Raw genomic sequence first — 27,516 nt, forward strand, 5'->3', positions numbered from 1 at the left:
CACTGGGAGGGGTCAGTAGTTCGACCTTAGATGCCAGAGTAACGAATGCATATACACAGGCTACCTAAATCCTCCTTCAAAACGGATTATTATTAACATATATGACAGAGCTTCGATCTGGCATTGCACTCTGCATCGAGTCGAAGTCGTTGATCTTTAATGATCTTCTTAGCTGGGGAGGGGAGGGAAGGAGAGTTAATGTACCCGACTAAATATAAGGTTGTCATTGAATTAGGGGCAACGACGACGACCATAGGACGAGAGATATAGGATGAGAGAGGCGCTCAATCAATTTCAGGTTTGGCGGGTGTGTGGCGGGTTGTGTGTTGGACCGCGGGGCGGCGCCACACGCGGCCAGCCAGGTGTCAGCTGCTCCTGCCACACTTGCGACGCAGATAACCCACTCCAGCAGGTACCCGCTCTTCCACACCATGTCATCCACCGAGGAAATTGAAGTTAAAGCTGGACATCCTCCTGCGAGTAAGTGTGAAACATTGGTAACTCGGAATAATTAATTTATGGAGTATGAAGGGGGTTTTAGTCAAGTATTTGCTTCTGCCTCTTGTTGCTAGGAAATATCCGGCGGTCTTGACCGATCATTAAATGTTTGCTGCTCAGACATAGTGCAAATAAATGTGTCTGTACCTTTGGAGTGCACAGCATTTCTCCATGGACATTCATTTTGTTGATTGTTAAATATAAAGACTTGTACAAACCGAGGAAAGGTATAAAATGTATGGCAGCTGGACGGGTGCAGGAGGCTGCTACGTGCTGTCCTCCTGCACATGCCATGGCCCACCTCTGGAGCAGCCCTCGGCACACGCTTCACAGTAATATTCGCTATGGTTAGATAATAGAAACTGCTACTACGGCATATTTGAGGTGTGTAGCCTAGTGCAGTAAACCTACAGAGATACGAAAGCATTGTATCTTAAGTCTGTATCTATTTGCATTTTGCGGGCTACATATTCTTTCTGGCGTGGCGCCGTCTTTATTAATTACTTGCTTGCACTTGGGTTTGGTGAGGTGAACTATATGGACGGAACAGTGTTGTCTATTCATCTTCAATGCATTGCATTGGCAGTTTGATATAGTATTTTCAGTAGAAAGTACTCTACGTCATCGTAACCAGAGTGGCCTTGTCGGGAGAAGAAATTCTATGGCTTGTGGAAGCTTCCCACATTTTGTTTCCAAGTAATATTTTAAAGTTGTGAGCAGATGGTGATGTTGCTTTAAATAACCGAATTGGGTTGAATTTACCCGAGAGCCACTAACACTTAAGTGGCCTCGATGAGGACAATAAGACTGTGCCTTGCGAAAGGTCCCCTCCCCCCCCCCCATTTGTCCTAATGATTTTTTCAAACTGTATTTTAAAATTTAAGCACATTTTGGCATTTATTGCTAAGGCGGGTAGGCTGTTCCACAAATTTATAACCCTGTGGGTGAAAAGGTAACTCCTGTTTTCAGTCCTACATTGTGGCTTGAGCTTGAAACTGTTGCTCCTTGTTTGTTTCAATGTTCTCCATGAGCAGTACATTAAAATATGCAGTAAAATAATCCATTTCATGTTATCACTACATAAACGGGAAAAGTCTGTAATGCCTACATGTATGTATATTCTGAAATGTAGTTATTTGCAGAACAAAGTTAGTGCCATTGTCCCATAGTACACCAGCATTGTTCACAGCACTATTGTGGGCATGTATCCTACCACCAATATAACTGTTGGCCAGGAGATAAAGGCCTTGTTTTATTTTTTAATTCCTAAAATTAATTTTTATGCTTTTTAAATATTCATAATTAGAGATGGAGATGTTTTTTAAGGGAGTTAAAATACTATAATACTGTACACGTACCGATACATGTAAAACATCAGTTAACATCTGTTTTTTTGTACAGTGAAGGTAGGTGGGGTACGCATTCCTCAGCGAAGGAGGAGTGCAGAAGAGAAGGAAGGAACCCCACCTAAACCAAGAAAGGATAGTGAAAATGATGAGGAGGATGATGAAGAGCAACTTGTGGCAAAGAGGTATGTATTTTTTATTAAAATTTGAATGTTTATGTAACATGGTTGTTTAACCAGTCTACATTCTGTAGTGATTTTCTATAAACATTCTTTATATAGTAGAATGTGTACAAAAAATGGTTTGAAAAAAAAAGTTAAGATTTAAATCTGTATGACATCATTCCAGTAATGTCCTTGGATTCCCTTGGCTCTTACTATATGGAAGCATTACTTTGGGAAAAGTATAGGTCTTATTGTCTAGGACCATAGTTATAAGGCACATTTAGTGTCCAGAGTAAAGTTCTATCTTAAATGCTTACATTAATTAATTGTATATTTAGTCATTACACGAGTCAGTATTAATTATAAAGTTCTGATATTATAGAACTAATTTTTTCATATACAGTACCTGCATAGTATCTTGAAAATAACATTTAATTCAACAAATAATTCTTATACTGTATAGGTTACTGTACATTCCAACTTATTTAATGCATTTTCACATTACAAAAAGTTTATTTTAAAACAGCCCTCCAAGAGCTCCAATAGTGGTGTCAGGTGTAGTTGGCAAAGTGGATAGAGACTTTCCCACAGCAGCAGTAAAGCACACACATGAGAAGCCAGTACCCACTCATGAAGTACGTACTGCCCATAATACAAAGCCACCAGTCATTCAGCAACCCAGGAAGTAGAGAAGAAATATTAAATGTCCATATGCCATTCAGGATGTTAGCCGTCTCATCTCCTAACTGCCTGTGACCAGGATACAAGTATTGGGGCTATGTATTATAGCCAATAAGGACCAAAATATTTGAGTGATAGTATTTGTGCAGATATTGATAAATAGTTGGATAAAAAAGAATGAGTATTCTTTGATAACTTACAGTTTGTAGTTCGACCTTAACACAACTCGCTCAAATATTCAGGGTAAGATTGCCAGGTACTCACTGTTAATGTTGGTAGTGATGGAATAAATAGGAATCTTTTGTTTCCAGTGTAACACTGAGAAGGATTATTCAGGAAGTGATCACCCAATTACTTTTGTAGGTGTGTGTGTACTTTTACAGTTGGTAAGGCTACTGTGCTTAATATTACAGTAAATGATGTGACTTTAATGTAGTACAAATACACTATAGGTTGCGTGATAATTAAAAGGGGTAATCTATACTAGCAGACTATCATTAATAATTAGCTTATATTGTTTAAAAAGCTGTTAAATCAATGGTGCACAGTTATATATGGTGCACATCCTAGCAATATTGAATTCAACTGTAGCCACATTGGAGTGCTACTGATATTTAAATATCAATGGGTGACTTAATCATTGACTTGGATACTAGCAAGATATTTCATATATAAAATAAGAGCTTGGCATATTGTTGCCAAGAATAAATAACATAAAGCAGTATGGTAAGTTGCAGAGATTTTTCATTTTGAACAATGGTTTCCAGTATTGTGAACAGGCAGCCCATTAGTTTATTGAGGTCTCCTAATGTTTATGACTGATCTTTCCCAGGATGCTACCCATAAGTTACCAAATTCCTAGGTTCTGATTTATTGCCAGGTGAACAGAGGCATCAAGTGTAATGGAAATTGCAAAAACATCTCATCCATCATAATACAGTACAGTAATTGAATCCAGGACCATTGGTTGTGAGCAGAATTTGCTACAGGGCACCTTAATTATGATCCTAATTCTTACCATATTGGACACGCATGATAATTGCATAAAATCTTTATTCCAGCATCATTACAACAATGAAACTAAAATTTAGTTTACTGTGGTTGTGGAAAAAAGAATATACAGTACTGTAATAGTTGTTTGGGACAGCTATGATAGGTACTAGATGCCCCCTTAGTTGGTCATTCATCACAAACCTTTTGCATATAATTGTACTGCCACTTTACTATATTTGGGTCAAATATAGTGCTTGAAAAGCTTTAGAAGTTAAACTTCATTGTAGTTAGTATTTTGATACAGACCAAACAACTCGAGGAGAAATTTCAGTCGTTCTATTCAGCTATTTGTAGTTAAGGTTTACATTTATTTCCAAATACAAATGCTTGATATTTTCCTCATGATGTAGTGATGCAGGTTGAGTTTCATTGCATTTGTAAGACCCCAGCTATATTTACACATTAAAATACATAAATTAAGAACTTTTATGTAAAAATGGTGCAAATATGTTTTTGTTGGGTATTTTTTCTCTTGGGTAGGGTGAAGGGGGAAAATCTTTGTGGGGTTAGTTAGTTTTTTGTTTGTTTATATTTAATCTATAAATGGCCTTTGTATATAAAACTTATATTAAGCTTGAAACTATAAGTAATGGGTAACTTGCAGCCAATAATTATACAGTATAAAGATTTGTCATACTATTTTATATAACTTATTATTTCACTGAGAAGTTTATACAGTACACAGCCATGAAGACTTTGATGTCACAGTGTGGGAAGTCATAAGCTACATTACTGTCATCAGTTCTTGTCTAGTTTAACACTTTTATATAATTTTACTTGACAGGAAAAATGGTAATTTGTAATGGAAATAAAATTTGTCTTTAAAGATGAGAAGGTGGTGTTCAGGGAGCTTAGTTTGAATCAACATGGAACTCAGGAGCTATAATTGTCTTTGCTTCTAATTACTGTAAAGTTTCTTGGTTGTGTGAAGAAATTATATATTGTTGACCTTTATATATTGGTGCTTCTCCTTTTTGTTAAATTATTCCACTGTATGGGATTAAGTACACAGTTCAAATATAGTATTCAGAATGTCTTTATCAGTGAAAAGGAAAATTAAATTAGGATCGTTCCATTATGTTGTACAGCTAAGTACACAGTTCAAACTTTAAATAGACTTGTGTAAACAATGATTATCCATTTCACGGTCTTCTTTATTATGTCATTTTATGAAAGAACAGCGATCATTCATTTCATAATTGAGAGCCCTCCATCTATCCAGTGAACTGGATATAACATGTGCTATAAATTGGTTGTCATTATCTATGAATTATATTTCTTAGATTTAGGTAAGGTAAATTTTATTGGAAGTTTATTATACGTATTGGCCATCCTGCTTTTTGACCAAACCTATACCAAATACTGAAAAAAAAAAGTTTGGCATTGTGGATGTATCCTCATGTTCCCTCAATAATACTGAAAATGCACTACAATATAGGTGTAATATATGTAAAAGAAAAAAATTACGGGCACGTACTTTGACCTCAAGATGACTTCGGTGGGTGGATGCCAGGCTAGTTTGATGAAATATGATACCCCCAATCAGTATGACATTTTCCAAAGTAGATATGGTGCAGTGGACTGGCTCAGTCCCTGCCCTTCCCCTTCTCGTCTTCAGATGACAAAGCAGTCCCTGCTTTCCACCTGCAGATTGGTGGATTTTGGGGATGGGTAAGTTTATTGGCCTCTCACAGCCCTAGAGATGGGGAGGATGTTGGACCAGAAATGTAACTGTTGTACATATAATATCTACAACCTTTTAGACCAACCAGGCAGATATGTACTGGAACACAGTATCAAGCGGCTATATATATATATATACACATGTATGTTTGTGTATATATATATATATATATAAATATATATATATAATATATACATTAAATTATTGGCAAGTAATTTGAGGTGAAGCCAATACCAGGACCAGCACAAGGCAAAGGCTGGGGTGACAAGATTAACAAGTCCTTGTTGCTCCAAGGCAAAATGTTCTTTGCCAAGTTGGAGGCATATTTATGAAGGCTCTGGAGCTTGACTAATATTAACATCTCTAAGGATGCTTTGGGAATGGTAAACCAAGTTGGATTGCTGTGCCAGTCCAACTTAGGCACTGTGGCATATGCTGATCCTTTGCTCCTAATTGTGGTGTAGGTATAGAACAGTTGTGGTATTGGGCAGGTCATTAGAGACGAATGTAGTTGGACTGTTTGAACAGAAGTCAGAAAATGGGATGGCCACTTCACTGTAAGTAAGTAGTGTGCAATTTAACTAGTCTAGCTTTTGGTGTAGCTAGTCATTTCAGTTCTGCAGATGAATTTTTAAGGCATAAAATGCCTTAAACATTCCTTGCCTTGCTACTAAATTCATCTATTGTGGTTTTTTTGTTGCTTGTAGTATTTTTAAAAAGTTCTTATTTCTATTAGATTTGCATTCTTTAATGACCATTTTATTTGTCAAAATACTGTGGCCATTTTTCTAATATATTTAAAAAAAAATTTTTTCAATGTATGATATTCATTATGGTTTAAATATACAGTGATTGTGTGCTTATTAACTATGTGTTGTGAGTTCTGGAGCTTACGTTTTCTGTTTTTTATAGCAATATACAATCTATTTGATGTGTACAGTATCACAACCTTTGTCAAGTATGGGGTATAAAATTAATTTTATTTGTCTAACCTTACTGTTCAAGGTTGATACTGTATTATGGATGTGCTCGGTACTAAATTGTTTTGGAAAATTTTTAAGCAACATCATGTTTAATAAAAAAGCAACTGATATGATGTTCTTTTGCCTGTTGGTTTGAGTAAAAATCTGCAAATATGATTGTACTGGGGTTATTATTTTAATACCCAAAATCATCTGAATTCATGTCATGACTGCAGCTATGTTTCTTCTTTTTTTATACTATAGGATGTATTTGATAATGCAAGTTACAGGGAAAGCTCAACTTCCATAATTAACCCTACCCAAATTATTCTGATAATAGCAGCACTGAATGTACCCCTGCTCTAGTGCTTGGTGCTGGCCTAAAACTATCACCCACACAGTATTACAAGCTCTATATGAACTAACCCCCAGAGGGAGTCCCTGGGTCTTTTCACAGATACAATGTAACCCCCCCAGTCTCCCTCAACATCCATACATGGTACTCGACATAATTACTTTAAATACCTGGTCCCAGGCTTAATTTAATACACATGATTGGACAAAAAATCTATTCCGTTACGGCGTTAATAAGTTTTAGGGTACTAAATATTTTATTGCGTGTACCCCACAAACAAATTTGTCTTGGCACAGTTAGTGACTTTTGTTCTGTGTAAATTTCAAACTTATTCTTGGCCAATATGAGAATTTTTTATGGTAACTTATTCTTGCCCAAGGCAAGGTGCTAATCATAACATATGCAAGTGACATGTTTTCTAAAGAAAATGTTTTAGAAAAAAAAAATTTCAAATTAAATGGTCAACCAGTAGATTAAATGTCAAATTAAAATTAGAATTGATGGCGCTAAATATCCAGCCCATTCTCTCGAGCTTTCACTGTCACTAAACAGGTTCGGCAAATTTAGTACATCAAACTTAACAGGATCCACTAATAGAAAATAGGACATGTCAATTTGCAAACCACTTTTTTTTTTGTGATTGGTTAGGACACTACATAGGTAAAGGTACTAAGTAGAGGAGAAACTGATAATTGCTTAAGACTTGATTGTGAAGACAGGTTGAAATACCCAGAAACAATTTGGATCTATTACTGATGTTAATTAAAATATTCAGAAACCATTGGATATAAAAAGCTTTATAGAGCTTGGTCATTTTATTAAATTATGAATAATTGAATTACCACATAGGACAATTCATGTTCACAGTATACAGCACCATGGAAGTATTATGGTACAGATACAGATTTTCATTACAGTAATTGCTAATGACTTGCCAAACATGCTACTGATATGCAATATAACTTCTTGCGTTATACATAAATCTTTGCTGCTGGTCATTTATATTGAATTTTCCACTGATAGCACTGTGACATTGTTAAAGTTACCGTTTGTAACTAGCACAAAACTTCATTTCTTTGAGTAATCATTCGTTGTCTGTCTTGCCACTAATGTCATGCTGTAGTTAGAATAGCTTATTAAATAAGAAAGCAGGAAGGTAAAATGTTTTCCATTCTTGATCCTCTTAAAAAAGAAAAAAAAATTATAGGCACAAGTACACAACTGCAAACCTATTAAGTTTTGACTTTGCAATTTCCCTATGAAAAGAACATGTCAGTGCACTAATGCATCACATAAAATCATCTGAATCTTCATCAGCTGCATCCTTGTTTGTCTTCATGTTTTCCGACGCGAACAAAGAATTGTAGCTCCTGGAAGCAGACAACATAAAAGAAATTAAATATTCATCTATGCCAATTGCTTACCTTTGTGTTAACACAAAGATGTGTACTCTAACAAATATATATACTGTACTGTGGTGTGGTAAAGTTGAATGTGTGCTTCTGTCAAAGTTTGGAAGCCTTATGCTTGGGGCTAGCCTCACCCATCATTTTAAGATGATAGGTGGGTATTAGGGGACTGTCATAGACTGATCGGGTTTGGCCTCATTGCCTCCTTCCCACCAATAGGATTGGGGGCTTGGTTGTTCTGAGAATCTTTCAAATTTCTCAACTGATCATGACAGACACTGTACCCATTATTTTAACTACTGTTACATTATGTTGTGAATACAGACAGGCCCAGCACAGATCGACCAAGAGAAAAAAACTCAAAACCTGTATAATAAATGGAGTATATGTAAATATAATCTGACAAAAAAATGTAGAAATTCTTAGTTCAGTTTAGGTAAATGTTCCAAAGATGCAATTTTTGTTTTCCATCCAGAAGTTTGTAAACCTTTACTAAAGAAAAAATAAATGCCATGGCAGACTGTCTTAGCTTTTCATACAAATTGGCCAGCACTTCTAGGAATACATATTTTGATATAATACTTTTGTCTTACAATATCAGTGTAAGTGGGCCTTTTAAATGATAAGAAAAAATGCAATCCTAACTGAAACTGTTCTAGTGAAATATGGATATCGGACTACAATCTTTTCAGGTGTGACAGGGTGGGGTCAGCCAGTATATCAAAGACACTTGTCTGCACTATGATGGTTGTTCTAATCAAAATCCTAAATGTGGTTATTGTTCTGTTATATAACTTACCAGATGCAAATCCTCTGCAGTTTAAAGAACAAATAATCAAAATAGAATAGTGCTTAAAAAACTTCAAGCCCAACTCCAATAACTATCTTACTTGGCAACTTCAATTTATGGCATCTAAAATGGAAGGATGTGACAAATAATTATATCGGGAAATTCCAATAAAAAGCCTAAATCAACAGGCACATACAAATGCCCTCTTACAGATTCTACTATTTGCTTTAAACCAGCAAACAGTAGAACCAAATAAAAACTATCATAGACCTTATTTTTACGATGATGAACTGGCCAGAAACATAAGGATTACTAACACATTACTTACCGGTAAATAACAACCTAATCAAAGCTCATAAGCATGAGCAAGATCTTTGACTTGGCTGCTGTTTTATATGAGATCCAACTGGCTTGTATCATTTTCAGGGTTTTAATTTTTTCTAGATCGAAGAAATTTGAATTTGTCAAATGTTAATCATATCATTTTATGTTGTTCATTGAGGCTATTCAATATCTGATAGTGATGGTACAAAAAAACGAGAGGCAAATTTTATACTCAAGTTAAAAATAGCTACTGTACATTAACAAGATATGTTAGTTGGACTACACCAAATTTAAAGTACTGTAAATAGAAAGTATTGTATATCAGTACCGGGTCGATTGGTTGATACTTCGGTGAAGTAATGTACATGTTTAAGTGTATCATTGGCTGCAAAAAAATATGCATAGAATCTATTTACAAACTTCTTAATATGAAGCATCTTATACCAACCTCTGTGGATAACTATCAGTCAACTGTACTATGAAATGTGTCAAACTACAGTATTATCAATGCTTCAGTGACTTACTTAAGTTCTTGTTCCTTCTTTCTTCTCTCTAATTCATCTTTTTCCTTCTGTTGCTTTTCCCTTAATTCCTTCTTTTGGGCATTTCGCTCTTGTTTATCTCGTTCTTCTCGCTCTAGTCTGAAATCTGGGTGAGATTCTGTCTTGGTCTTGTTCAGTCGGTTAATTATTTCATTCATGCGTTTTTCCAATCGAATTTTGCGTACCTATGTTAAGAATACGGTATACATGTTAAAAAAAATTACTAGTACAATACAGGTACTACATAAATCAAATACAGTACATATAACATATACCAAAAGCATTCATGTCTTAATACTTATTTACTGAAAATTCATAGTTTAAAATAAAATGCATTTATACAATAAAAATTTCTGATTAGGGAACTACTGTAATTGTGTTACTGTACATGATACTCTCAAGAGGAAATGTAATAGGCACAGTATATTGATGTAGAGCAATTTTTGTATTTACACTAGTAGGGGGAAATATGTAAACTTGTTATCTCTAGTATTTTTCATAATCATCATTCATGAAATAAAACTTTTGCCAGCATTAAAACTGATGAGGTTACTTTGCACATGAGAAGAATTCACGTCACTTTTTAAATGTATACAATATTATAAAAACAGAGGTAATTATTTACAGAGTGCCTGAAGATAAGAACAAAGCTATTACACGAGCCATAAGCTTGTTGCAACACACTTTAGGTCAAGATTGATCTCAACTGAAATTATATTCTTGGTGAAAATAAACATTGTAACATTCTATCAATATCTTTGATACCTTATTTCCCAAGAGCCCATCATTCTTGAGGGGGATTGACTATTATTATTTTCTCCATGCAAGTTGTCTGCTTTCAAGGGTGAAATAGCTGAAGGAAGACTTGGAACCTTTACCAAATTTGCACATTTTGCAATCACATAAGTAAAGGAGATAACAGTTGCTTAGAATGAGAAAGAAATACACATGAATGTGTGGGGGCAAGAATGTTATAAATATAAAACCAAGCATATAGAAGATTCAAACACTAACTTCACTGAAAAAAAAAATCAGCCTTAAAAAAGATGACATGGACCAAAAGGTGACACACAGAAAGGAATGAATTCAATGCAGAGACCAAGGAGGCTTTGGAGGAGAATAAGCCAGCCAAAAGTAAAAGAAACTCAGACACACCTTTTGAAATGACTAAAACAAGATGTCCATACCTAAAGCCAACAAGAAATACTTAAAAAACTGAACGATAAGTTGTGGCAATTTTAAGCATCAGCCAACATCCACCCCTCCCCCCCCAAAAAAAAACATGTACAGTAGTAAACTAAATAAGGTTTATTGAAGTATTTTACCAAGGAACTCACCTCCTTTTCACTGTGAAATCCAACTTGTCCAACATCCATACCTGGAGTCTTGCGAAGGTTGGACCACAGCGTATAAACCACATCTACATTATTCATCTTGTTGCCCTGAAAATTTATATAATTATAATTTAAGCTGCACACATAAAACTAACAGCATGAACAAATTTAATAACATCATGAAACATATCTTAGAATAAACAATATTCATTGAAATTAAATGAACATTTTAATACAAGTTGAAAAACTGTCACTGAATTCTAGTCCTTGAAGTTTCATTTTTGGGTACATTAGTGTTGAAACTTTTTAATTAAAAAAGTATTGTATATACTGTACTGAATTTAGTACAGTACAGTATACTATGCTATATTTTAGCCTATTTGCATTATTTTGGCCTCAAGAAGTGCTTTGCCTCAATTCATCATAAATTTCCATTTTTCTTATCTCACCAACATTAAAGTGTTCTAAGCACTACTTTATTATTATCCATTTGGCAAAAAATTTATTTTCATCCAAATCCAAATTGAGAATCAAAATAAAATAAAATTGCAAATCTCCATTTTGTATTATATTCTATTAAGTCAAGGATTTTTTTTTAAACAAATAAATTTGTCTTAATTTTCTATTAACACTTAAAGTGCGGCTATTGTCATACATGATCATCACAGCTCTTTCCCTCGACTTATCAGCAACATTTGACTGCCACTGTCCATGGCCCAAAAGACACCTCTCACCCAGAATTCTGCCAATGTGCATGAAACAAACTGATTTTTTCTCCCATGAAAATGTATAATTTTCATAGAATTTTGTTTTTCTTTTGAACAAGCACCTTTGATCATAGCCACACTTCAGGGGTTAACAAATATATGGTTCAAGTATTTTCTTTTTTTTTCTTTGTGGTTTTTCTCCATTTTATTAAAGGCCTCAAAATGATTTTCATTGATATATCACACCATTGTGATTTCTTTGCAATTCTAATGTGTCTTTATTACTTTACAACATTTTAAACTCCTGTTGAAACATGGTGTTTCCAATCCTTATTTGAGACCTCCAGTGAACATCTGGCATCTTAAAAAGTGAAAATTTGCAATATTTTTCCTATGCTAAGTGCATGAATTTTAACAATATAGAATGAAAAAAAATTGTTTATAATACTGTTTTTTCTGTGTGCATACAGATGCCCTGTAACCCTTACATACCACAATGACACCTCTGTAGAGGGGGGCTTCACAAGAAAATAAATACAAATTAATAAGACAGAAAAAGCTAATTGGGTTTACCAGTGGAGGAAGAACAGCTGGAAAGAAGGACTGGGCAGAAAAAATGTCAGCTGTACACCAAACACACTAGCCCAACAAGCATGGCATGGCTGAGACACATCCAACAAGTAAGAAGCTTCAATGACTAAAGGACACTTACGGACGTCAGGAATCTCATTATATGCCAAGAAAGGAGAAGGCTGTAGTCGACAAAAATTGCCCCTGGCCCCAATGTAAAAGCTACATTTCAGTCAAAAAGTATGAAACTTTCCAACCATACAAACAGATGCAGGAAAAAATCAACCTTAAAGAAGGAATCCTTAACCAAGGGGAACCCAAATGTGAAGAGAAGACAAGAACTCCAATGTAAACTAGGGCTTCCAATAGACCACAGAAAATATCATGATGTTCAATGACCACTAGTTTCAGCTCCTGCACAATGGTAAATAAGAAGATATCAAAACTTTTCAAATGAGATGCTAAATCAATGATGGTACCTTATGACAGTAGTACTATCTAGAGTGGAATAATGTTGCACACTAATAGTCCCATTCAAAGCTGGAGAAGTTGCAGAGAACCTTTACTGAACAAATCTATTCAATAAAACATCTAAATTAGTGTTACTGCTTAAAATTCCTCAAATTATACTCCTTGGAATATAATTTGTTCCAAATTTTCACACATAAGTAATTACCTGTACTTAAAAGACCAGCAGGCATAGATATAATTTAACACAATTCTATAAACATTTAGGGGCCTAAGCCTTGTTAATTAACTCCCTCTAAACATATGGGGCATAAATAAACGATCTGGCTGGAATAAAATCATAATTTGAGAGCTAAACCATTTTTACCATCTCTTGTAAAACTTAGACAATAAGACTAAAAAACTCAATACTGCCTTTACCAAAGATGTTACCAATGATTTCTAATGATACCAAAAATGATAGCAATATCCACTAATACAAGTTCTGTTCAGAATAGATGAATTTGTAATATTAAATTTACTGGAACATAAGTATGGTAAGCTTAAGGCACAACAGGTCAACTTTGTCCTGAACTTTGATTCAAGTCTAAGCTCAGCAACTGTATGCACACTAGCTTTTATTACACCTTAAGTATTTCTTACCCAATGTAAAGTAGCAAACCAGTTCCACAAAATGACATACATTAGATAATTATTCATGTCTTCTTGACAAACCAATAGATTAAGTGTTTCAAATTAGAACTATTAATTATATGAATATTACTACATAGTTATATATTGTACATCTAATAGAAATCAGTCACTAAATTAACATAAATTAAGAAAGAAATTGGTGGCTAACTAACCTGGATACTATTGGCCTTACATAGCTGGGCAGCATCTTCAATTACAGCCATGGGAATATCATCTATTGTTTGACCCTTGAGGAAAGAGACAAATACTGAAATTATATTATCCTACATGTGCTTTTATTTCTTCTTTGTCAATCATACCTTTATATAACTTACTAAAGTTTACTTTCAATACATTACTTTTAATTTATAATAATGTATATTCTGTACCTGCATTCACAAAAACACATGCCTGCACATTTGTGGCCTTTTCATATACTTAGGGAATTCTATCTTGTTCTTACTGTATTAAGAATAATTGTTAGTATACAAATACTGCAGGATGAAAAATGTAGAAATACCACAGCAATGATATACGGTAATTTGAAACCAACAATACACAGTACTGTAAAACTAAACTACTGATAAGTTAGGTAGTTTACTGTATATAGGTTATTATGTACCAGTGCTGTATTTATCATAGTTTGAAAATATAGTAAATAACAGACTGGTACATAACACTGTCAGTTTCAAGCATTCATATTTACTTATACAGCTTAATCACAAGGATATATATGTATTTCTTTTCCTCTATTGCAGAAGTGACAAATTCATATTAATGACACACCTGATTTATAACCACACTTAAAAGATCAGGAACTTACATTAAAGAAAAAATGTATAGCCCAATTTGTCGGTCACTTGTGGCCGATGGTTTTTGAACAAAGGGTCACTGAAAATTGAAATGACCTCAAGAATTGTGATATTATGAATGTATAATTTTATTCTAAATTGAACAAACTGTTCTTGGCTCATTTAAAAAGTGATCTGAAATGCAGCCAAAATATTATCATTCTGATGCCATTGACCTGGAACACATTGTCAATAACATAACAGATATGAGGTTGTCAGATTATTTAATGTATCGGTTAGACAAATATACGAGTGATTGTGTTTGAAAGCATAGCTGCTAAATTTTATTGTAATTTCCTTTTAATCTTTGTTTTTATATAACGTTTGAATTTGTTTTCTTTCTTAAAAAGAATTGTTATTCTTTTATCCGGGCTATAGCGGGTAAAACCCTCCTTTCAGCCTCCAGCACCCAACTTTATGGCTACTTAACATTATTACGTCACAATCACAAACTAATTGTTTTTAATACAGTATGTACTGTAACTTCATAAGAACAAAGATAAAATTTGAGTACAATATTCTAACTAAACTTTGATCAGCCTACCATGACCAAGCTAAGGTACTTCAAAAATTATCTTAATTTTTCTGAATTTGCCATCATACTCTTAACTTTACACATTTTTATATTTTTCTCCTAAAAAGAGAAGTGCACACAATAAATATAAACTGAAAAAAATGCAGCAGTGGAAAGCAAGGTAATTATTGAGAGAAAGCTCTAAGCTGGTATAGCTATAGGGTATATAGCACCAGTGGAAGAGATAATAAGATGAACCTGTATGAGAGAACTGTTATACATTAATTTTTTGCAAGAAAGGATTTTCTTTTTTGAGTTTCCAAACACACTGAAACCTTTATGTCATAGCAAACAAAGTGCATAAATTTTATTACTCAAAGCCAAATTGCGGATAAATTGTCTTTAGTCAGGGCCAAGAATGAGGGAGAAACTCAAAACATCTCCAATGACAAGTTCTCAAAAAACTGTATTAAATATTACCTGTAATTAAAAGAGGTACTTTGGTGAAAATACACCAAGCATATAACACTGATTTAAAATTAAAATTACTTGCATAAAACTTTCTATTACTGAATAGTAACTAAATCCTGAGAGTACTGACAGAATATAACAAAAATATATACTGTACAGTACAGTATTTTGAAAACTAAATACAGTACAGTATACAGTAGTACCACACTGGTGACTTACTGGGTTCAGTCGTAGATAAACATGAGCAGACGAGACTTTGTCGACATGGAACCAAACATCTTCAGGCCAGCCCCATTTAATTAGATCTTCATCTGTAACCAAATTTATGTTTTCATACAGTATACTGTAATGAATGGTGGTAAAATGAGATCTTAAATCTATCAGTAAAGTTATATGAGTAAAGTATACATAATGTAGACAAATTATGAACCAATTTTGTAAAATTAAAAACTCCAGAAGTGACCATTATATAAAGTATATCAGGAAGCTTATCTTATTTCAGTAAACTAATTAAACAATTCTTACTTATATTTAACTACTGTATATATGAGTATAGGAGCATAAATACTCAATGAATATGACTGGAAAGTCAATAAATTATGAGAGCAAAGGTATAAAAATTATAGGCCTAGGAACACTTAACAAATTAGCTTTATTTGTAATTAAAGTACTGTACAGTACAGGTATTAATAATAATAATCACAATATGTGACAAGCACTAAAATATATAAGAAATTAATAAATTACTGTAGGCTTTATAACTAGATAAATATACCACAGTTTATGTAAAAATTGGTGATATGATACAAACTTTTAAAATCACTCACTTTCATATTTATCAAGTCCCATGAAGAGCGTGACAGGCGGATCCACCACTGCAAGGTAATGTACAGTACTGTATAGTATATTAAAAATAATATTTGTATTTTATCTCTTGCAACTGACAAAATTATAAATTTAGGATTTGAACAAGGTACTTTGTTGCTCAAGTTGCTACAGTTATGGTTTCAGTTTTTTGTGCTTTATACAGTATATGAACTATCAATTAAAATCTTACACAAGATTTTTGCTGTGGGTTCAACAGTTTTGAATAGATGCAAATATTACTTTCACTTTTCTAAAATTTTCACAACTCATTTGATATAAAATAGTATGAAAAATTATATTTTTTAGTCTTCATTACCCCAAAATTGTAATTTTTACCTCATCTGGAGTAATTTAGCCCTTTTTCTCCCCGACCTCTGGTCTAACCTAATGATATATATACAGTACTATTTTAATATTGTAATAAGAATATGAGCTTTGTTGAGATGCCTTTTATACGATTTGTAGAGTTCCAGTTAATGGCATGAGCCATGTCGCAACGGTAAGCAAACCACAAGTTATAATAAATTGTTTTTGTCTAGGATGGTCACCCTGAGTACTGTATATTAGAACATAAGAATCAAGGAAACTGCAGAAGGCCTATTGGCAGCTCCTACTTATATCCACCCTAACTCGCTCATATGCAAGTCCAACCTACGCTTGAAACAATTAAGGTACTGTATTCTACATCTATTACGTTACCCGGTAATTGGTCCCACAATTCGACAACCCTGTTACCTTACCAGTATTTACCCATGTCTTTCCTAAATCTAAACTTATTAAATTTATATCAGTTGTTTTGTGTTCTATTATGTGTTGATATATTTAATATCTTATTAACATCCCTTATGTTATGCCTCGTTATAAAGCATATTTTAAGCTTGTGTCGAAGTCATCACAATATCAAAGTGTTGACGCTCCCCAGGATGCAACCCTACAAGTTGCCTAACTCCTGGGTAACTGTTTACTGTTAGGTTAACAGGCATTAGGCGACAGGAAATGTGGCCAACCACTTTAGACATACAGTATATCTTTAGGCATATATCTCAAGACATACTGCATATTTTCAGAAGTGTAATCACCTCTGTCACTTTATATTATAGTTATATGTTGACAAAATTTTGCTACAATGTATCTTTTCATCTTACCTGATATATTATTAAATTAAATTAAATTAATTTTTTTATTCAGGTAAGGTACATACATACAAGGTAAGATACAAAGTTGATGGATTTATAGATAGCTAGTACATACAATGCCTAAAGCCACTATTACGCAAAGCGTTTCGGGCAGGAAAAACATTAAAGACTAAAATTTAATACTAAGATTAAGGACCTGCCCAAAATGCTGTGCATGTTAGTGGCTTTTTATGAATGTCAAAATACCATTCTTATGTATTCTCACAAACCCATTGTGCCTTCTTGTAAAGAAAATTATTATTATTATTATAATTATACCTGTCCTGCCAGAGCTTCGAACCCGGGATTTCCGATTGAGTCGAGAACGAACTGTACTACCGAGCGCCTACCAAATAAATCCTCATTGACAGGACAGAGGGTGTTTTACAGTTTTGTTTTTGGTCTAATATGAGTCTAACAAATGTTGTAACTTTGTAATTATATAATCTGTGAGAAACAAAATAATTGTTGTTTCTCAGGAATACTGTCGATGGCCGCACACAACAAATTCTCCCCTTTTATTCGAATTCAGTTTTCTAACCAAAACAGACAAATATTTTATCAAGAAAGAGAACCATAACAGCACTGACCTTTACTAGTAAAATAAAAGACCATAGTGAGCGATTAATAAAAAGCCAGTGTATGTGAAGATAGAGGAGCAGCAGCGTGGCCGGACCAGCTGACACACGTGTAAACACTGGTCGCAAGTGTTGCCACACCTCCGCCACTGTTGCCACACCCCAGCCCTGTCCCCTCCCTCCCCTGGTAACACAGGGGCCTTACATTTCATGTTCTCTCCTGGGCTGCATAATAAATGAACTAAACTAACTAACTCTCCAGATTATATGTATGACTAGCCCTTCTGTGTGATAGGGATGTTGGATGAGCTTGTAGCTCATGCAGAAAATCGTAAAGTTGCTGTTTAATCAGTCAGAAAAGACCTACTACTACATCTTATTTGAAAGCAAATCAACATATGCAATTCTCAAATGCAGAGTATACAAATGCAGTTGCATTCTCTCCAAAATCAGATATTATGTAGCTAACTCTGTTTTTCTCTCACTATATTATGCACTAATCTATCCCTATCTTAGTTATAGTGTCTGTGCATGGGGTTGAACCACTGCAAACGACCTCAAGTCCATCATCACCCAGCAAAAATCTGCTATCAGAACAATAACAAACTCTGCTTTCAGACAACACTCAGCCCCCTGTTTAAATCCCTAAACATGCTAAACATAAACTCACTCCACACATTCTCTTGTGCCATTTACATTTACAAAATCCTGTTCTAAAATGCAAACCCTGCTCTGATGCTCTCCCTGGACAGATGTAATAGGACCCATAATCACCACATCAGAAATAAATATATCTTTGACATCCCCAGAGTCAAACTTAATCTGTGTAAACACTTTATGCAAATAAAGGGATCTAGTCTATGGAACTTACTCCCTAATGAATTGAAAAGTTGTCCAACTTTTGCCTCATTCAATACCAAAACCAAAAGGTACCTAATTTCATCTTCATAGTTTCCTACCTAGTGCTTTAAACTCGCACTGTATCTAGTGCAACCCAATCTCCCAACATTTATGTACCTAAGCCAAACAACTTTACCATTGTGATCATTGCTGTCATCTCAAATGTGCTATCAATATGGCTTATTGTGCCTATTAATCTTTGACAAATTATCAATCAAGCTGTCAATGCTATCAATCAGAGCTATCGATGTACTTTAATATACCAACTAATCTCTCATTTTTTTCTTGCAATGTACCTATTAACATTTTATAAATTTTGCTAGAATTTGCCTACTTAATATTATCTGTTAGATTAAGGACCTGCCCGAAACGCTATGCGTGCTAGTGGCTTTACAAGAATGTAAAATCAACTTAATTTCTTTGTTCTCTGTTAACCCTCAATGTACATTCTTGTATATAAATAAATAAATAAACACAATGCTATGTACCCTCACAAACCCAATGTATCCCCTTGTATATATAGAAATAAATAAATAAATTTGATTTTTTTAGAGGCATGTGTATTATCCCCTGATTCCATGTATGACTAACCATCCTGTGAGATGGGAATTCAGTAATAGATGAACTTATAGCTAGCTTTTGATCTACACTATGTTTTCTTCCATATAGAATAGGGTAGCAGCACATTGTTGTGTATACCTAAGCTAAAAATAAAAAATAAAAAATGGCCACATCTCACAAGTGGCCTCAACATGGGCAGGACGCCGATGGTTTGTCAGAGATCAGCTAAATTTATTCTGATGATTTTATTCAGCTGGATCTTGAGGTGAAGCAATTATGCTTCGGCATTTACGGCTTCGGCGGGTAAGTAGTTCCATTGGTTTATATCCCCATGGTCCCTGGTTCGTTCCTGGCTCCTGGTTCCTGTCCCCCCTGGTTCCTAGTTCCTGTTCTCCTCCAAGGTCCCTACCCAGTCACCCAATTTACCTAAATTTACCTGAGGTGACCACTTTTCGTGGAAACTATTGTGAAACTTCTCACTGGTTGTATTTTGTGAGCACTTAGTGTTTTAACTTCTTCAATTCTTTATTTGTTTGATAATTATATTTTATGGTAATTAGTGAGTACAAACACGAAATACTTAATCGTGTGACATGTAGAAAAACAGGATAGGAAATGACATGTCCACCAGAGCTCCGGCATCTATAAAATTCGCACTGCACCCCCCCTGAGGTGCAGTGAAGTGCTTACGGGCTCACCATAGCCCGTGCTACTGGAACTTCTTGTTCTGAGTAGCTGAATCTAAAACAACAATTACAACTTCGGCGGGTAGGCGGTTCCATGGGTTTATAATCCAGACGGTGAAAAAACATCTCCTCTTTTCAGTCCTACATAATGTAACTTGTTGAGCTTGAAACCGTTGCTCATTGTTTATCTCAACTGACCTTTTGAAGATGTACCTTATAATAAATATATATATATATATATATATATATATATATATATATATATATATATATATATATATATATATATATATATATATATATATATATATATATATATATATATATATATATATATATATATATATATATATAAAATAGTCATTGGTCATCAGTCTCTGATCATAATAATTTGTGGTCAGATGCGTGAATGGGCAATTGTATTTTGTTCTTTCGTATTATATTAATTAGTTATCATTATTAGGAATCGACGGGAAGCGTGTTAATTCAACCGTATATATAAAAAAACGTATAAAAATGGACTGCTGGACCCTAAAATGTTCACATTTTGTATTATTGAATTACCATTTCACTGGCATGCTAAAAAAATGGAACGGTATCTAAAGAACCTAACCTGTCCTAGTCCTTATATACGCTATATTAGGCTTAACTTAGTAAATATATGGTATACTAGGCCTAGGAAAGCTCATGTTTGGGTTTTTACGTTTGTTCATGTCTAGAAAATGATTAGTACACAACGTGAACTTGGCTGCAAATGTTCATTTTTTGTGAAAATGAACATTTACATTCGACTGAGCAAATATTACTTCTAGAGGGTTGATGTTGATGGCGAGCGAGGTGTCGGATGCACCCATTGCCAAAGGGTGAGCTGCTGTGTCACCAAAGTTGACATAGCATGTCACTGTTATCACATCAATAGGAGAATAAGACGGCGTGTTGATCTCTCTACGTGTATTATAACAAAACTGGTAAAGATTATTGAGTGTGTAGGCACAGAATTTAGGACTATACATCTTAATGTCTCTTTTTACTATTGAAACCAAATCTGGTGACGCTAGTAAAGGACGTGTTGCCACTGTGTTACGCTCCACGGCACATCTGACGCAGCACCGGACCGGTGTGGGACCTTCACAACACACCTGTCGCAGCACCGGACTGGTGTGGGGACCTCCACAACACACCTGACGCAGCACAGGACCGGTGTGGGGACCTCTACAACACACCTGACGCAGCACAGGACCGGTGTGGGGACCTCCACAACACACCTGACGCAGCACCGGACCGGTGTGGGGACCTCCACAACACACCTGACGCAGCACCGGACCTGTGTGGAGACCTCCACAACACACCTGATGCAACACCGAACCGGTGTGGGGACCTCCACAACACACCTGGCCACACACTCTAGTTAGCTTATATTTCCACCTTCTTGGTGAGGGTCCAGTGACGTCTGACTGTCTATATCCAGCACCAAGAGGTCCCACCACCAGCACAGTCACAGCCCCGCTCCTGTGCCAGGTACGTCCACTACGGGCTCGCCATAGCCCGTGCTACTTGGAACTTTTGTTCCCCAGTAGCTGAATCTAAAACCCCAATAACAATCCCACCATGAGGCTGTAACACTGCGCCAGGGAATCTCGGCTCAAATCTACCTGAGACACAATTACCCTATATATAAATTACTACTTAGAACAATAACAAACTCTAACCCCTGACATCATGCATCACCTTAATTTAAACCCTTGAACATGCTAAATATGAAAACTATACGTACATTCTCAAGCGTAAATTTTCAAAACATTAGCAACAGAACCCATAGACACCAACATGGGAAATAAGTATCTATTTAATTTTCTAAGAGTCTGACTTAAAGTAGAAATGTCAAGCAAATAAAAGGTCTAAATTGTGGGATAGACTCCTAAATGCAATAAAATGTTGTACTACCTTTTACACATTTATAAAACAAAATATTAACTTGCTGACATAATGTAATCGTTTACATATCTACTACATCAGATAATATAAACCTCTCGTAGAGTCTTCACACTTAGCCAGTTGTGTATGTTGTTATTTTTAACTGTTAAATACAATAATATACTTGAATTTACCTGACGGCCACTATCTTTAGTGGCCTCGGCGGGTACAGGCAGCCGGCGGCTTGTTAAAGTTCCCCCATTGTTCCTGATAATTTTTTCCAGCTGAATTATTAATCTATTAATATTATAACACTTCTCATGTTAAATTCAATATTTACCACTAAAGCTATAGAATCTAAAATAAAGTACTCTACACACTCTTGCATCAAGTATCAATCTAGAACACCATAGTAGCATCATTCTTGTTTTAACATTTGTTAATTACATCTCTTGAATATTAAATATGACCCTTAAAAGTAATAACTCACACATTACTTTAAGGTTTGCAAGATTGGCTTTTAAAAATATAAAAATACCAACTGTAAACATTGCAATCACACGCTATGTAATATTATTTTTTATTACAAATAAAATGGTTATTATTATTATTCTTATGTATAAGATAAATGTTTCCAACCAACGACTGGGTTTATAGTAGAGTTAAACACTTCGAAGCTGCACTTCAAGTTTCCTAGTTTAAACTCTCATAACACTTCCATACTAAACATTAAAAGTATAATAATAGACTTCATGTTAGCAACTCTAGCTGTTTCATGGACGCTTTTAACTCAGTATTATTTAATTTATGGATGTTCTAATGTCACTTCATCATTATTGAACTGAACTATTATATATCAATAAGCAGGGTCTGGTGTAGACGGATCAGTACAATAAGGACATCGTCAGAAGCACGAGAACTTGGACAGCAACGAGCCAAAGTTCTTTGTCGAGGTTGCTGCTGCTGTTGGAGTATTCATTTGGCCTCTGGTGGCGTGGTGATGTGCGGCCAGACATTGACGGAGACTCTGTTGAGTACGTCTGGTATTGAGTTCTTGTGGTCTCTGTCATCGTGTGCGAAGGAAGAGGAGGCGTCGAGCGAGATGAAAAATGAGAATCATAAGTCCTTGTTGTGTGAAACATTACGGATGTCGTAGAGGTTTCTTCATTATAATCGTTCGTATATTTACAGTTTAAATCATCCTCACACTCTCCTCTGTGGTTCGGTATCTGGCAAGTACTAGAACATGACATGTGCGATCTAAAAGTTGATGTCGGGAAGACGTCTTCAGTTGTTGTGGATGTAGGCTTAAATGTGGAGGTGGTGGAACGTCCATCTAACGGCAGCCCATGACGATTAGCGCAGTCTGTATCCAGCTCGCACTTGCATTGTGCCTTGTTCACGTGACATTCTTCTCTGCACGGGGAGCAATATCCAATGCCGGTAGTCCCAGGTGCCTGAGTCCCTGTTCTCCATCCGTAACTTGGAGAACCTGGAGGATCTGAGAACCCACGTTTACTTCGTAGAGACGCTCTACTCCCGAACCCAGGAGGGCCTTCAGGTGGGCCTGACGCGAGAGAAGTGTGGTCCGTTTTGACCATGTAGAACCGCAGGAAGACAATCAGTAGCAGTAATAAGATTTTCTTCATGATGGTGGAGTGTAGAAACGCCCGTGGTGGAGGCGCTGAATGACACCTGAAATAGTAGTTTCAAGTAACGTCTCTCGACCAGGAGTGATGGTGTGTAGGGCAAGAGATGAAAATGGCAAGTGCTGGAGAGTGGTTAGAGCAGCCGGTGTTATGGGGTAACCAGGCGGCAGTATGACGCATCACGGCACTCCTGCCTCCTGAGTAATGCCTCTGCACACCCACATTTCCTGCAACTAATAATCTCCTTACTTTGAAGTAATTGATCATGTTTTCCTGGCCTAGCTACCTTTCTTATCATGTACTGTAACTGCTCATGATTGACCAGTGGATCCTGCTGTAGTTACTCTTCTCTGGTTTACTACTATTGGGATAATAATGTATTTTCCACCTGTTGTTCTCGTGGCTCTGCTTCTTCAATATTGCGAAATGTTGAGCTGATTCCACCAGAACACCTGTTAGTGCGCTGTCACGACTGCAACTTCAGAATTCACTGACTTTTACACAAGTGGAATATAATATACATTTATATACATGTATTAAATCAACAACGGTATCGTCGAAAGATTACACATTCCGCTGACTTACTTTCGAACTTCTAACAGTTGGATATTCTCAAAATGTCCAACTGCACTCTCAAGATTTGGATCGTGTGACCTCGAAATGAGCTACTTACACGACAAGTTCAAAATAGTTATTCAGTTTCTATTTTACCGAACACTCTAAGTATTAAGTTTTAGTCATTAATGTTTTTCCTGCCCGAAACGCTTTGCGTAATAGTGGCTTTAGGCATTGTATGTACTAGCTCTATCTATAAATCGATCAATTTTTTTAAAATCTCTTGTATGTATGTACCTTACCTTGAGGTTACCTTGAGGTGCTTCCGGGGCTTAGCGTCCCCGCGGCCCGGTCGTCGACCAGGCCTCCTGGTTGCCGGACTGATCAACCAGGCTGTTGGACGCGGCTGCTCGCAGCCTGACGTACGAGTCACAGCCTGGTTGATCAGGTATCCTTTGGAGGTGCTTATCCAGTTCTCTCTTGAACACTGTGAGGGGTCGGCCAGTTATGCCCCTTATGTGTAGTGGAAGCGTGTTGAACAGTCTCGGACCTCTGATGTTGATAGAGTTCTCTCTCAGAGTACTAGTTGCACCTCTGTTTTTCAACGGGGGTATTCTGCACATCCTGCCATGTCTTCTGGTCTCATGTGATGTTATTTCTGTGTGCAGGTTTGGGACCAGCCCCTCTAATATTTTCCACGTGTAAATTATTATGTACCTCTCCCGCCTGCGCTCAAGGGAGTACAGTTTTAGGCTCTTTAGTCGGTCCCAATAGTTCAGATGTTTTACTGAGTGGATTCTAGCAGTAAAGGATCTCTGCACGCTCTCCAGTTCAGTAATTTCTCCAGCTTTGAAAGGTGCTGTCATTGTGCAGCAGTACTCCACTCTAGAGAGCACAAGCGTTTTGAAAAGTATCATCATCGGTTTAGCATCTCTAGTGTGAAAAGTTCTTGTTATCCAACCTGTCATTTTTCTTGCAGTTGTGACGGCTACTTTATTGTGTTCTTTAAAGGTAAGGTCTTCCGACATGAGTACACCCAGTTCCTTTACATTGCCTTTTCGTTCTATGTTATGATTTGCCTGAGTTTTGTACGTGGTTTCCGTTTTTATATTTTCATTTTTTCCATAGCGCATGAGCTGGAACTTATCTTCGTTAAACACCATATTATTTTCTGTAGCCCATAGAAAGACCTGATCTACATCTGACTGGAGGTTCGCCGTGTCCTCTATGTTGCCTACTCTCATGAAGATCCTAGTGTCATCTGCAAAGGATGATACAGTGCTATAGGTTGTGTTCTTGTCTATGTCCGAAATGAGGATGAGAAAAAGTACTGGAGCAAGCACAGTACCCTGGGGGACTGAGCTCTTCACGGTAGATGGGCTGGATTTTATTTTGTTGACTATTACACATTGGGTTCTGTTGGTCAGGAAATTGTAGATCCATCTGCCTATTTTTCCGGTAATTCCTTTTGAACGCATTTTATGTGCCTTACCTGAATAAACATTTATTTATTTATTTATTTATTTTTATTTATTTATGTTCTTAAATTAGAATCTCATACTTCCAGTTCAGAGTGACCTAGGAATTCCTCAACCCTATAGTATATCCACGTCTCTTTTTATTAATCTCCTGAAGGCTGTGAGCTCCATCCTTATCACGCAATAGGATGATGCGTTACAATGCTTGGTGGGATTTTCTGTTATTATTAATGAGCCTATGTACACAGCACCATATATATGGGGGTTAGAGACTTTAAATCAAAATCTAGTTTGGTTCACATAATAATATCCCCATCTCTCAGCATGGTTTGTGGTATATAGTATGAGTCGACTCTAGTAGCCTACACTTGAAAACTTCAGGCAGGCGGTAAAGATACCTTTCAGTAAATAACCATGTTTTTGTTCATTACCTTAAGTGTGCCATTTGTGAGCCAGGAATTGTTTAATCTCTTGTGAATGATTAATTATCATTAACTTTAGACCAAATATCGTATATACCTGCAGCTATATGTGTCGCTTTACTTCACATACTGGGCAGACATATGCTATTTGTTCTAACTCATTGATAATTAACTCATTAATAATTAATCACTCACAAAAGAATAGGCAATCCTTGACTCACAAATGGCATACTTAACTCGTGGAGTAAAATACTCTGAAGAATACATAACCTACCACTAAGGGTCTGTGGCTGAGTGGTCAGCGCTACGAATTCGTAGTCCTGTGGACCGGGGATCGATGGCGGAAACAAATGGGCAGATTTTTTTTCACCCTGATGCCCCTGTTACCTAGCATTAAATAGGTACCTAGGAGTTAGACAGCTGCTACGGGCTGCTTCCTAGAGGGGTGTGTAACAAAATGGAGGCCTAGTCGAGGACCGGGCCGCGGGGACGTTAAGCCCCGAAATCATCTCAAGATAATCTAGAATCTGCCTGGGTCCGTTAGGCGTCTGGAGTCACCAACTTTGTAGCCATTCCAAGTTTTACATATAACCCACATCGTCTGGTGTAGGCAATGAGTTCTTCACTAAATGCTCCCTTCAAACATACAAGGAAATCACAAAAAATGTGTGTCTGGACGGGAGATCGAACCCAGGACACTGGTTCATGGGTTCTAGGTTCCAGCTCCAATGAGTTTCTCATGGATATATGTTATTGTTATTTCCTTGTGTATTGGAAGGGAGCGATGGTGGAGAACTCCGTTACCTACATCAGAGTGTACGCGGGTTATGTGTAAAACTTGAGTTGGTTATCAGCTCGGTGCCTCCAGATTCCTAGTTGATCGTAGCGAAACCTAGGTTATATAATTATCATACGTGGTCCATGGGCTAAGGCGTAACCTGGGTGCTTTGATTCCCGTCCTCCTCCTCCTCCAAAGATTTTCTCAAGAGACTTAACTTCAATAATCACATACGACTCATAACCAAAGAGAACTCTCTAAAACTGTTGTTATACTCTAAAATATCAGACACCATGTCCCCACTCGACTGCTCTTCTCGCACTGTACTTCAAATGCAAATTCAAATGTTTATTCAGGTAAAAGTACATACATAGAAGATGAGTTACAAACATACTGTTTGATTTAAAGATAGAGCTAATACATACAATACCTAAAGCCACTAATATTCATAGCGTTTCGGGCAAGGTGTGGGGAAAAAGCCACTTAGACTAAAATTTAATACTAATTGAGATTAAAGTATAGTGTTGAAAGGGGGGGGGCATGGCAGAAATCGTCAAT

The 27,516-nt window shown here is 36.1% G+C and overlaps 2 protein-coding genes across 2 annotated transcripts; one reads left to right on the plus strand and one right to left on the minus strand.

The window, feature by feature from the left end:
- Positions 1 to 320: 320 nt before the first annotated feature.
- LOC123765048 (death-associated protein 1 homolog) lies at positions 321 to 4,696 on the plus strand. Its single transcript, XM_045753441.2, has 3 exons — positions 321 to 480; positions 1,900 to 2,029; positions 2,535 to 4,696. Exons 1-3 carry the CDS (start codon positions 432 to 434, stop codon positions 2,695 to 2,697), a joined length of 342 nt encoding a protein of 113 aa, XP_045609397.1. The 5' UTR covers positions 321 to 431; the 3' UTR covers positions 2,698 to 4,696.
- A 2,843-nt stretch (positions 4,697 to 7,539) lies between these two features.
- Positions 7,540 to 18,176, minus strand: LOC123765047 (coiled-coil domain-containing protein 25). The gene is made up of 7 exons (XM_045753439.2): positions 18,028 to 18,176; positions 16,223 to 16,270; positions 15,615 to 15,706; positions 13,733 to 13,807; positions 11,146 to 11,250; positions 9,791 to 9,993; positions 7,540 to 8,113 (listed from the first exon to the last, which is right to left on the minus strand). Exons 1-7 carry the CDS (start codon positions 18,050 to 18,052, stop codon positions 8,032 to 8,034), a joined length of 630 nt encoding a protein of 209 aa, XP_045609395.1. The 5' UTR covers positions 18,053 to 18,176; the 3' UTR covers positions 7,540 to 8,031.
- Between the last annotated feature and the right edge of the window lie 9,340 nt (positions 18,177 to 27,516).

The sequence above is a fragment of the Procambarus clarkii genome, chromosome 29 (genome assembly GCF_040958095.1).
Source record: "Procambarus clarkii isolate CNS0578487 chromosome 29, FALCON_Pclarkii_2.0, whole genome shotgun sequence".
NCBI classification, from domain to species: Eukaryota; Metazoa; Arthropoda; class Malacostraca; order Decapoda; family Cambaridae; genus Procambarus; species Procambarus clarkii.

Coding starts and splice junctions, on each gene's coding strand:
- LOC123765048 (XM_045753441.2), top strand. CDS start 432: ATGTCATCCACCGAGGAAATTGAAGTTAAAGCTGGACATCCTCCTGCG. Junction 481..1,899: donor AGCTGGACATCCTCCTGCGA/GTAAGTGTGAAA, acceptor TTTTTTGTACAG/TGAAGGTAGGTGGGGTACGC. Junction 2,030..2,534: donor GAGCAACTTGTGGCAAAGAG/GTATGTATTTTT, acceptor ATTTTAAAACAG/CCCTCCAAGAGCTCCAATAG.
- LOC123765047 (XM_045753439.2), bottom strand. CDS start 18,052: ATGGTCTTTTATTTTACTAGTAAAG. Junction 15,707..16,222: donor GGGACTTGATAAATATGAAA/GTGAGTGATTTT, acceptor ATTTGGTTACAG/ATGAAGATCTAATTAAATGG. Junction 9,994..11,145: donor GATTTCACAGTGAAAAGGAG/GTGAGTTCCTTG, acceptor TTCTTAACATAG/GTACGCAAAATTCGATTGGA.